Genomic DNA, 12930 nt, shown 5'->3' with positions numbered 1-12930 from the left:
TTTCTGAAAACTCTCAAGGCGTGCCAGAAGACAAGGGTAATGATGCAGAAATACATGATGAGATCTTTCTTGAATATACTCACATATCACATAAGGGATAGAATAGCAAAACAACTTTTAAACATGGCTAATAAATAAAATGCTTTTTCTATTGTTTGACCATTTGATAACACGGAATTTTGGCATATATATAAATATACATGTATCACATGTTAATATGTAAATAAAACTTTTTGGTTGATCTTTGGATTATGGTAACTTAGCGATTTTTTGGCGAAAGTTTGGCGACCAACTCTGCTACAGCAACCCTCTATTTTTTTTTTCGCCACCATTTTGTCTTCACGAAGTAAAGACATGTTTCTTTTCTTTTTATTTACTCAACACTTTTTCCAACAATCTGCTAGCCGAATTACACTTATGCTAGAAATTTTATGGAACAAAACTGCTTAATCATGACAAATATTAACTGCAAAATTGGGAAAAAGGGTTGATCTTTGGATTATGGTAACTTGGCGATTTTTTGGCGACCAACTCTGCTACAGCAACCCTCTATTTTTTTTCGCCGCCATTTTGTTTTCACAAAGTAAAGACATGTTTCTTTTCTTTTTATTTACTCAACACTTTTTCCAACAATCTACTAGCCGAATTACACTTATGCTAGAAATTTTATGTAACAAAACTGCTTAATCATGACAAATATTAACTACAAAATTGGGAAAAAGTGCACAATCGCAAACTCCTTGCGCGTTTTTCAGAATAGCACATACACATAAACCATGTACACGTCGACTTATTTTTACTTAAAAAAACACCCCAGAATTGCACAAAAATGGCATTGCGCACACTCTTCACTATATCCATATACACTGCTTTTTTGTCATAAATTAGAAAAATTTCATGAAAATGCATGAAAATTTTCTGAATCTTTAAATCCAGTAAAAAGAACATATACAAAATTACCTGATCGTGAAAAAGTATATACCCTTTCCAAGCATGAACATTTCCACGTATAAAATAAATAAAATATCCAAAAACTTTTACCTCTAAATTATCTATTATATTACAAACGTCACCAACGAATTTCTACCGCAAACATTAAAAATGGTTACAAATACTGGTATAAAAATGGTGTTAAATATTTAAATTATTTCCACGCACGTTTACTTCAACTGAAACGTATACCAAATTGCTACAAACATAAAATTCACAAAATGACTATCATTTAATTAAAATATAACTAAACCATGTACACGTCGACTTATTTTTACTTAAAAACACATCCCAGAATGGTACAACTCTGATATACGCCCTAATTTCACCAAATGTGGTGATATGTGTTCTGCGCTGGTTTTTGGCACGATTGCGCGTTGTATGGCAACCCTGTTGACGCTGAAAAATCTTTTGCTGGAGTTCGTTGGTTCCCGTCATGCTTTGTGTCTGAGAAGCTAGGGGGGAAAGATTTTAATGGTGAAAATTGTTGAATTGAAGTTCGGCATAAGGAAATATCGTCGTGGCCATCCTGTTGAGGGGCAATGGGTATTTGGAGGTGTGGAAAGAAGTTATGGGAGATTATTTTTAGTGGCTGTGCGTGATAGAATTAGGGATTTGTGATTATTTGTTATTTTATTTATTTGTGAACCATAGTATGAATTTTCTGAGTGATTACGTGGCGGTATGTTAAAGGCGGTATGAAATTGGTATTTTTGTTGTTCGAAAAAGCATTAATGGTAAGTGCATTTTATTTTATTCTTGTTCTTATTTTGTAGAATGTTATGTTCATTGGTTTTTTTAGTATGAATTTCTGTCGTTATTGTTGTTTTTTTTTTTTTTGAATTGTTTGAAATTTATTTTAGTTATTTTGTTGATTAGTGCGTACCGTCTGAATTGTACAATTCGTAGATGTTTTTTAAAGTTGAAACAGAACGCTGTGTACATGGTATTTTTTGAAATTTATTGTTGTTTTGTTAATTTATTAAAGCGAGGTGTGCGTAGTTCGTAAATTTGTTCGTTGCCTAGATGGTGCCATTCGTAGATGTCTTTTTAAGTTAAAACATATCGCTGTGTACATGGACTCTTGTCAAATAATTTTGGTTAGAAACTTCTCGGTTTTGCTATTTAAATTTTTTGTTTTTGTTTTGGATTTTTAACTTAAATTGTGTGTTCAAAACGTGGTTTTTGCATTCGCGAAAACCGTGTTTTTGGAGACATTTTTGTCTTAAAGTTCGAAATGTAGACAAAAAATTTAGATAGCAATATGGCAGCGTGGAGTTTCTCGCCAAAAGTACTTGGCGAGAAATTTGGCGCCTTGAGGGCGCATATCAGAGTAGTTCCCCCAGAATTGCACAAAAATGGCATTGCGCACACTCTTCACTATATCCATGTACACTGCTTTTTTTCTCATAAATTAGAAAAATTTCACGAAAATGCATGAAAATACTCAACATATACTACTCAAACGTATTCCAAAATACTACAAACATATAACTCACAAAATCATGATCATTAAATTAAAATATAATTAAATTAAAAAACACTTCTTAAAATACAAATAAGCACATACATTAAATTAATCAAAATTAGATTACAATCCTAATTACTTTAAACTAAATCATTGCTAAAAACAATTTTCCAATAATACCATATTAATTTATTTACTCCTTACATTTAGAACAATGCATAAAAATAATATCCTCAAATGATTAAAAATACTAACTTACCTAATCTTCTTCAGAATCTTCATTACGTGGCATGCACACTTCCCTACAGAAAGAGTTCCAATCGGCTGCAGTACTACTGCTAATTTCTAAATCCAAAATCCAGTAGTCAACTGGCAGTCTATTCACCCAGTAATAAGAAATTAATAAAATTTCACCCATACTCAAACTACTTTCAGCAAACCACGTACCCTTCCTTACTCTCCGTTTCACAAAATGTCCATTTTCACCAGATTTCTTGCACCACCATTCAAACTTATCTGTAATATCCTTCCTTTCAGACAATCTCAACTTATTATTATTATTCAGATAAATGCATTAAAATTTTATAATTCACTTTGCATAGTGCCATGCAATCCGAAAATTAATCAACACTATTTCACACAACACACAATGACGCTTAATACAAAATAATATAGTACTTCAGATATTTTTCCAAATTTACCCCCTTTTCCAATTAAAGAACTGTAATTCGTCCATTAATGTCACATGACATATCTCATGATCTCTCATTTCCCTCACACAAAACAACGCGTAATCGGAACCGAGTACTTCTCACATTATTACCAAAGTCCTAGGAAGTAACCTTTATCGCCTCTAAAATGTCGCCAAACTACCTGTTACCATATTCCAAAGATCAGCTGGAAAAAGTGCAGAATCGCAAACTCATTGCCGCGCTTTTCAAAATCGCACATACACAGTAACCATGTACACGTCGACTTATTTTTACTTAAAAAAAATCCCAGAATTGCACAAAAATGGCATTGCGCACACTCTTGACTTTATCCATCTACACTGCTATTTTCTCATAAATTACAAAAATGTGCACGAAAATGCAGGAAAATTTTGTGAATCTTTAAACTCGGTAAAAAGCACATATATGAAATTACCTGATCGTGAAAAAGTATATACCCTATCCAAGGATGAACATTTCCACGTATAATATAAATAAAGTATCCAAAAACTTTTACCTCTAAATTATCTATTATAAATGTCACCAATGAATTCATAACAAAACAATAAAAATGGTTACAAATACTTAGTGTGAAATATTTAAATTATTTCCATGCACGTTTACTTCCACTGAAACGTATACCAAATTGCTACAAACATATAATTCAAAAAATAACTATCATTTAATTAAAATATAATTAAACCATGTACACGTCGACTTATTTTACTTAAAAAAAATCCCAGAATTGCACAAAAATGGCATTGCACACACTCTTCACTATATCTATGTACACTGCTTTTTTCTCATAAATTAGAAAAATTTCACGAAAATGCATGAAAATTTTGTAAATCTTTAAATTCGGTAAAAAGGACATACATGAAATTACCTGATTGCAAAAAAGTATATACCCTTTCCAAGGATGATATACCCTTTCCAAGGACATTTGCACATATAAAATAAATAAAATATCCAAAAACTTTTCCCTCTAAATTATCTATTATAAACCTCACCTGCCAATTTATAATGCAAACATTAAAAATGGATCCAAATACATAAATTCTTTCCATGCACATTTACTTCTACTCAAACGTATTGCAAAATACTACAAACATATAACTCTCAAAATCATGATCATTAAATTAAAAAACACTACTTAAAATATAAATAAGCACGGCTGATCTTTAGAATGTGGTAACTGGTAGTTTGGCGACATTTTGGAGGCGATAAAGGTTACTACCTGGGACTTTGGTAATAATGTGAGCAGTACTCAGTTCCGATTACGCATTATTTTGTGCGAGGGAAATGAGAGATCATGGGATATGTGATATTAATGGACGAATTACGGTTCTTTAATCGGAAAAGGGGGGAAATCGGGAAAAAATCTGGAAATTTTGTATTTGACTTTATTCTGTGTTGTGTGAAACAGTGTTCGTTAATTTTGGATCCCATGGCCCTAACTAAAGTGAATTCGAAATGGGTATTTAGTGGGATTGAAAGGGATAGTAATAAGTGTTTCTTTAAGGTTGTGCGAGATAGAAGTAAAGATGTTTTATTAAGTTATTTATTTTACCTGGTACCTTGCTGTGAACTATAAGTATGATTTTAAAGATCCTGAAACAGAAATAAGAAAAGTTTATTGGACACGTAATCAAGATTCTGAAGAAGATTAGGTAAGTTAGTATTTTTAATTATTTGAGGATATTATTTTTATGCATTGTTCTAAATGTAAGGTGGAAGTAAAGTAATTTGTGTAAACGTGCATGGAAGTAATTTAAATATTTGACACTAAGTATTTGTAACCATTTGTAATGTTTGCGGTATGAATTAGTTAGAGACGTTTGTAATATAATAGATAATGTAGAGGTAAAAGTTTTTGGATATTTTATTTATTTTATACGGGGAAATGTTCATATTTGGATAGGGTATATACTTTATCGCGATCAGGTAATTTCATATATGTTCTTTTTACCGGGTTTAAAGATTCAGAAAATTGTTATGCATTTTCGTGAAATTTTTCGAATTTATGAGAAAAAAGCAGTGTACATGGATATAGTGAAGAGTGTGCGCAATGCCATTTTTGTGCAATTCTGGGATGTTTTTTTAAGTAAAAATAAGTCGACGTGTACATGGTTTAGTGATATTTTAATTAAATGACAGTTATTTTGTGAATTTTATGTTTGTAGGAATTTGGTATACGTTTTAGTTGAAGTAAATGTGCATGGAAATAATTTAAATATTTGACACTAAGTATTTGTAATGTTTGCGGTATGAATTTGTTGGTGACGTTTATAATATAATAGATAATTGAGAGGTAAAAGTTTTTGGATATTTTATTTATTTTATACGTGGAAATGTTCATATTTGGAAAGGGTACATACTTTTTCGCGATCAGGTAATTTCATATATGTTCTTTTTACCGGGTTTAAAGATTCAAAAAATTGTCATGTATTTTCGTGAAATTTTTCTAATTTATGAGAAAAAAGCAGTGTATATGGATATAGTGTGCGCAATGCCATTTTTGTGCAATTCTGGGATTTTTTTTAAGTAAAAATAAGTCGACGTGTACATGGTTTATTTTGAAAAACGCGTAAGGAGTATGGTATTGCGCACTTTTTCCAATTTTGCAGTGAATATTTGTCATGATTAAGCAGTTTTGTTAGATAAAATTTCTAGCATAAGTGTAATTCGGCTAGTAGATTGTTGGAAGAAGTATTCAGTAGATAAAAAGAAAAGAAACATGTCTTTACTTCGTGAAGAATAAATGGCGACGGGGAAAAAAATATAGAGGGTTGCTGTAGGAGAGTTGGTCGCCAAAAAATCGCCAAGTTACCATAATGTAAAGATCAACCATAAGCACATACATTAAATTAATAAAAATTAGCTTACAATCCTAATTACTTTAAACTAATCATTGCTAATAACAATTTTCGGTTAATCTTTGGATTATGGTAACTTGGCGACTTTTTGGCAAAAATTTGGTGACCAATATTGCTACAGCAACCTGGTAGTTTTCGTTGAGACGCCATTTTGTTTTCACGAAGTAAAGGCATTTTTTTTTTTTTCTTTTACTCAACATTTTTTTCCAACAATCTGCTAGCCGTATTACGCTTATGTTAGAACTTTTATGGAACAAAAGTGCTTAATCATGACAAAGATAAGGTGCGAAATTGGGAGAAAGTGCAGAATAACAAACTGCTTGCCGCGTTTTTAAGAATTGCACATACACGGTATCATCCATGTACTCGTCGACCTATTTTCACTTAAAAAAACATCCCAGATTTGCACAAAAATGGCATTGCGCACACTCTTGACTTTATCCATGTACACTGCTAAAGTCCTAGCTAGTAACCTTTATCGCCTTACCAAAATGTCGCCAAATACCTGTTACCATATTCCAAAGATTAGCCCAATTTTCCAATAATACCATATTAATTCATTTACTCCTTACATTTAGAACAATGTATAAAAATAATATCCTCAAATAATTAAAAATATTAAATTACCTAATATTCTACAGAATCTTGAGTGCATGGCGAATCACAAACTGTCCATTTTCACCAGATTTCTTGCACTGCCATTCAAACTTATCTGTAATATCCTTCCTTTCACACAATGTCATTTCATTCCCACATGTTGGACATTCATACTTATCTGCAATTAAGCAATTCTTTTCAATTACACATAAACGCAATAAAAATTTCAGATTTACTTTATATAGGGCCATGGGATCCAAATATTAAACAACACTGTTTCACAGAACATAGAATGAAACTAATGCTAAAAAGGACATATATGAAATTACCTGATCGCGAAAAAGTATATACCCTTTCGAAGGATGAACATTTGCACGTATAAAATAAATAAAATATCCAAAAACTCTTCCCTCTAAATTATCTATTATAAATTTCACCTGCCAATTTATAACGCAAACATTAAAAATGGTTCCAAATATTTAAATTCTTTTCATGCACATTTACTTCTACTCAAACGTATTCCAAAGTACTACAAACATATAACTCTCAAAATCACGATCATTAAATTAAAAAACACTACTTAAAATTTTTCCGATTAAAGAACAGTGATTTGTCCATTAATGTCACATGACATATCTCATGATCTCTCATTTCCCTTGCACAAAATAATGCGTAATCGGAACTGAGTACTTCTCACATTATTCCCAAAGTCCTAGGTAGTAACCTTTATCACCTCCAAAACGTCGCCAAACTACCTGTTACCATATTCCAAAGATTAGCCAACTTTTTTTTTATGTAATGATTACGCAGCACGCGTTTTATTTCAGTTGCAAAAAGAAAGTTTAGAATAATGGCTATTAGTTTACAAGACATTCGAAAATACCTCGAAAAATATTAATTCAGTTTTGTGTGCTATTCCAGACACTGTTACAGTAAAACATTTGTGATACAAGTTACTGCAGAAGTTAAAAATAATTTTTTACGATATTGAGATTCCGGTAAATTAACTACAGGCCAAATTTATGATTAAGAACTCTGCATAAAACTTAAAATTCACGTTTAATAAGATTAAAATAAAATTAATTTCTGATATAGCTACTCGCAGGAGATGCATCAAAATTTCATCAATGTAAATTGTAAATCATATATTAGTCAGAATAATAAAATAATTACAAACAGATGTTAAACACAAATGATATTCATTTAGAAGTCAAACAACAAAAATCAGCGTTATATTTTCAAATTAACGCCGGCTTTTGTTGTTTGACTTCTAAATTAGTACTTGTTCGGCGTATAATGGTATCATAACAAATGATATTACTTACAGACCCCAACCGATTAATTTTATCAGTAGGACTGCTTGCGAATACCCTTGACCCTAAAAGACTTGGCAAAGAGCATATGTTACTTAAAACATTCCGTAAAAATGCCATAATGACTTAATTTACAATAAAAGCTGTTCACATATGATTAGCAAAATAGGGTAATAAGGTGTTGCGCATCAACATCAGTCTTTTTACCCGCAGAATGAAAATCAGAATTTGAAAGGGACGGGAAGCGTAGTTTTATTTCCTCCCTAGGAAACGCAATCCGCGACTAATTTGGCGATTTATCAGGTCGTGGCGAAATTGTGACACCAAGTGCATGCGCAAAAGGAAATAACGCTGTCGGTTGATGTTTCAAATTTGTGATGGCTGCGAGTATGTCAAACGAAGTGGAAAATGAATTTTATAAAATTTTATTTGATGGATATTCCTACGAAGTAGTGTTTTCCAAGTTCGGAGGAAAAGAGGATTTCAACTTTGAGATCAGACATGATCTTAATAGTGAAGATATATGGGAGAGTTGCAAAATACATTTTGAAGCTGTTTCCCACATGCATTGGATTAAAACAATGCAAATCGGAAAGTTTATTTTTAAGAAATATTATGTGTGTCAACATGCAAGACTAAATTTCTTCCGGTGTTTTTCTTTTTGTCGGCTTGTTTCAGAAATAAAGAATGTTTAGCTGCTTTGTATGTCAGAATTAAAAAAAATAATAAGTATACAAGATGTGATGAGTATGTAAAAAAGAATCTGTGCACTTTGATTAAAGTTTCATTCATACACATCGATGTCATATTGCTGAAGCGTAGAACTGCTTACGCCCAATTGATTCGGTGAAAGAAGTGTTCACCAACTACTTTTGTGCCGGTAAAATAACAATTAATAATATAATATTTTTATTCTGCTATACATTCACAGAGTTCACTGTTAGTAAATACCGTCAAAATGGTGATAAAGGCAGTCTCATAAACATGTATCTGAACATAGAATTGTTCCACCTAATGGGCAATATGTTTTATTACTTTTCGTTATATTCCAGTACCTCATATTTCGTACAATGAATTTTACTTAAGATAGCGCCATTATTTTCATTGCCCTAGTTAAGAAGGTTTGAAGGCATTTTTTGCAACAGCTGAATTGATTGATAGATTGCAATTGTTAAGCATATTAATTCATCCATTACATTATGGAATAATGAATAAATTTATAGTTTCTATATGTATATTGAAATGACAGCTTCAGAATATAAAATTATTCAGACACGATAGAAGGAAAAATCACTTAACTAATTGATTATTTAATAATAAATTAATTGAATGTTGAAGCAATTAATAATACATAGTAACTTTTGATTTAGTTAAATTCTAAATATAATCGCAGACTCCTCTGATAGTAACATCAAAAACGTCTTCAAAATCATTGACCAAGAGTGCACTTGGTTATGTCTGTCACTAGTTTAAACCTTGGACACATTATAGGTGACGATATGAATTTGCCCAGCTCTATCTCATTTTGAAACAGTGACCAGGAAATAGATCCAAAGATCATCTACCCCTCTTCCGTTCCCATTTCCATGCTTTATACCAGGGCTTAATTTCTAAAATTAGAAGTGCCGGAGCCCTATGGAAGACTGTGAGGAAGAAAAGGAAAAATAATTAAATAATAAATTTAAATTAATATTAATTAATTTGATTAAATTAACTAATTTAATTAAATTAAGGAAAATGTAAAAATAAAAGGAAATTTAATAAATTATTAAATTAATTTTGAATAGTTAAATAGAAAAAAAAATCTATCGGTCCTCGTCTTATTTGAGGCATCGTCCGGAATTACAATTCCACTTAGATGCTAAGAAGCAGATCAGCCAATGTCCGTCCAAGTTTAAGCCCTGATTATACATAAAGTGTACTATTCCAAGGGATGACAAGTATCAGTCTTTTTTTGCAGCAAACCAAGGTAAAAATATAAAACGATAAAAGCTCCACTAAAGATAAAAGTGAGAATTCTAGAAAGAGTATGAAGGTATGGAAAGAAATTTAACTGAAAAGTATAGCTTTGAAGATAAAGAGGGAAGAGTTCAAGATTACCTGATCGCGATGCCCTGTCGATATAATTCTAGCCGTCAAGCAGAAATTTTCCCCGATTTTTTTCCTGAATACAACCTGAGAATAAAAATAAGACTTCTCGGTACAAGTGGCAGCAGTGGTTCCCCCGTTTGGTTACATCATTCAGAATGTCTACAGCTCTGCAGAAGGAAGTCACTAGCATGGAACGTGCACGACCAGGGTGTCACTTTTAGTTCGTTGAGGAATACAATATTTACTCTCTCTTATAAATTCATTGCATATCCTGGAGAATAAGTCTTTGACATATAATTGGGTGGCTTTTCTTTCCTCAAAAGTCTCAACCTCTGTGCAAGGCTTGAGTGCGATGGAAAGACGGGCTTGCATTCAGAAGTTAGAATCAGATTTTTAAGACATGTTTACTATTAAAACAAAATTTCTGTGTTAAAATTGTGGTTCACTTGCATAAAAAATGTGCCTGAGCCCTTTTATTTAGGACTCCGGCTGAAATTATAATTTATCTCGAAAATTGAGAAGTACCGGAGCAATTTAAGCTCTGCTATATACACACAAAGTGAAGAGAAATTTAAATGCCACCAGTCTGCACCCCTTTAATTCTCATTCTAAACGTTTCAAAATAAATACCGATTTATTATATGAATACAGTGCATCAAAACAAAAATATATGTGGAACTCTCTTTTTTTTTCTTTTTTTCTTTTTTATTTATTTATTTATTTATTTTTGTGTGTGTGTGTGTGTTCATGTTTCAAAAATCTCTTATGTGACCTCAACAATTTGAAAGAAAAAAATGAAACTATATCTGAACAATGGCAAGTTCTGTATTTTTTGTAGAAAGCCCACTCAATCCCTAAATATTAAAAATAAATATTTAGGATTAATAAATACTTTTAATATTTGGAAATTTATTATTCCCGAATTATATGACTACAAAGGCTGTTCACACATTTTTTAGACGATGTATATTGTATTCACAAAACTAAATTACATAAAATTCTTGTGTTTTAAATGTTCTATTTGGCATCCCTTATTCTGAACTATCTTTCGACACCGCAATTTCCTGGATAATAATGCCTTTTGACGTGGCAGAAGAGATATTCTATCCCATTCCTCCCGAACAGCTTTCCAGAGTTCTGTTAGGGTTTTGGGACAACATTTGGATAATGCAGTTTTTAAAAGTCCGAAAGCACAAAAATCCATAGGTGACACATTGGGAGATTTAGTAGGGATATCAGTGAAGGGTATGGCCTTGATACCAGTTTTTTGTTCCATTTCTTTTAGAAAATTTACAGTGGATTTTGATGTGTGACTGCTAGCTTTGTCTTGATGGAGTCTCACAGATTGATGGCACTGTGGGTAAAGCGATGGTATTTCATTCAGAAAAATTGGCTATAAAATATGTTCCTGATAGTATTTGGAGTTAATCTTGACATTTTTTTGCACTCTCTTTATTTTTAACTTGTCATTATAAGAAAAACCAGCAACAATCATGAATCCCTTAGAAAAACTTTCTTTCGATTCTTTGAACCATGTACTTAAATTTTTTTCTCCCCTTTTATGATAATAAATGGCTCTTTTTTGTTACAATCATTTAAATACACCCATGCTTCATCTATTGTGACAATTGTTTTCCATTTTGCTTTGGATAAGTGTTTCTCCTATAGAATTCTGCAGCGTGTCCTGCGTTGAGCGATATGCTTTGGAAGAAGACGATGCACATTGCATTTTTTCCCTTTCTTAAGATTTAAATCAACGTTTATCATTTTGTTTACAGTGGACACGGAGCATTTTAATGATTTTGCAACTCTCCTTTGACTAGGGGGATTTTCTTTTAACATTAAACAAAGTACCTTTGCAATAGTCGAAGATGTCCGTTTTTCCCTTGGATACTTGTTTGGAATTTTTGTCCCACTTGAGGCTCCAATTTGGTGTTTTGTTTCCTTTCTTGTTGATATATTACCTATCGACGCTTTAGATATCACAAAACCATGATTCTCACATCGTTTTTGGATAACGGAGTATGCATATTTCTCTTCGGAAAGAGCGTAAATGTAGCCTTCGAACCACTGCTTTTTTAAATTCGCCATTTTGAATAAAAACAAAACTTTAAAGCCACAAACGATAATTTCGACTTTTAAAAACATAGTACAACTGCAATTACTTCTTTTGCAGCAAACAATTTTTTATTACCGCTTACCAAAATCATCTAAAAAATGTGCGAACAGCCTCTGTACAATAACTAAATCCTTTATGCTTTTTACAAAGACCAACTTTGCTTTTTACAAAGAGACAATAAAGTCTTAAATTTACTCTCAGAAAGAGCCAAGGATTATAAAAGAAAGCATGGATTTTTCATTTTTCTAGAATGAAAAAGTGAATTATTTAATTTTTTTGTTTAATGTAATGACTGCAAAAATGTACGCCTTAATTTTAAGAAAGTATACTGATCTAACACAGTTTTTTCAAAATCCTTTGATCACGTATGAAAACAAATTTTTGTTTATTGAATATATTAATTTTAATATTTTATGCTTTGCCAGTGCTGTGAGCAAACAGGCATAGAAATCATAGGAACAGTACACACTCAAGCAATGATTAAGATACTACTAAATGATCCTCGTTCTTCTTTCTGCATAAACAAATTGCATCTCTTATTATCAGATCTTTGACAACTCAGGATACAAACATAATCATTACTCAACCACCTGTAATTATAATGCACTTGCTGGTTTTTTAAATGTTAATTAATAATACATATATATTATTAATTAGACTATATTACATCATTTTATATTTTAGTAATTTTAATTGGTTTAAATATAATTTGACAGGTTTTTTTTTTAATCCGAGAACCTTTTTGCATTTAAATTAATGGTAAATA

At 31.6% G+C, this 12930-nt stretch overlaps 1 protein-coding gene across 1 annotated transcript in view; it reads right to left on the bottom strand.

Annotated features, from left to right (window-relative positions):
• The window catches only part of mRpS14 (mitochondrial ribosomal protein S14), a 41837-nt gene extending 33684 nt beyond the window's left edge, over positions 1–8153 (bottom strand). Inside the window, exon 1 of the mRNA XM_085807337.1 lies at positions 7967–8153. Within this exon, the coding sequence (XP_085663463.1) occupies positions 7967–8074 (108 nt within the window). The 5' untranslated portion in view covers positions 8075–8153. The remainder of the gene's footprint in view (positions 1–7966) is intronic.
• Between the last annotated feature and the right edge of the window lie 4777 nt (positions 8154–12930).

The sequence above is a fragment of the Stegodyphus dumicola genome, chromosome X1, assembly GCF_044657685.1.
Source record: "Stegodyphus dumicola isolate Sdum_Otavi_A_Nest chromosome X1, ASM4465768v1".
NCBI lineage: Eukaryota > Metazoa > Arthropoda > Arachnida > Araneae > Eresidae > Stegodyphus > Stegodyphus dumicola.
This window is presented reverse-complemented; position numbering and strand designations above follow the sequence as displayed.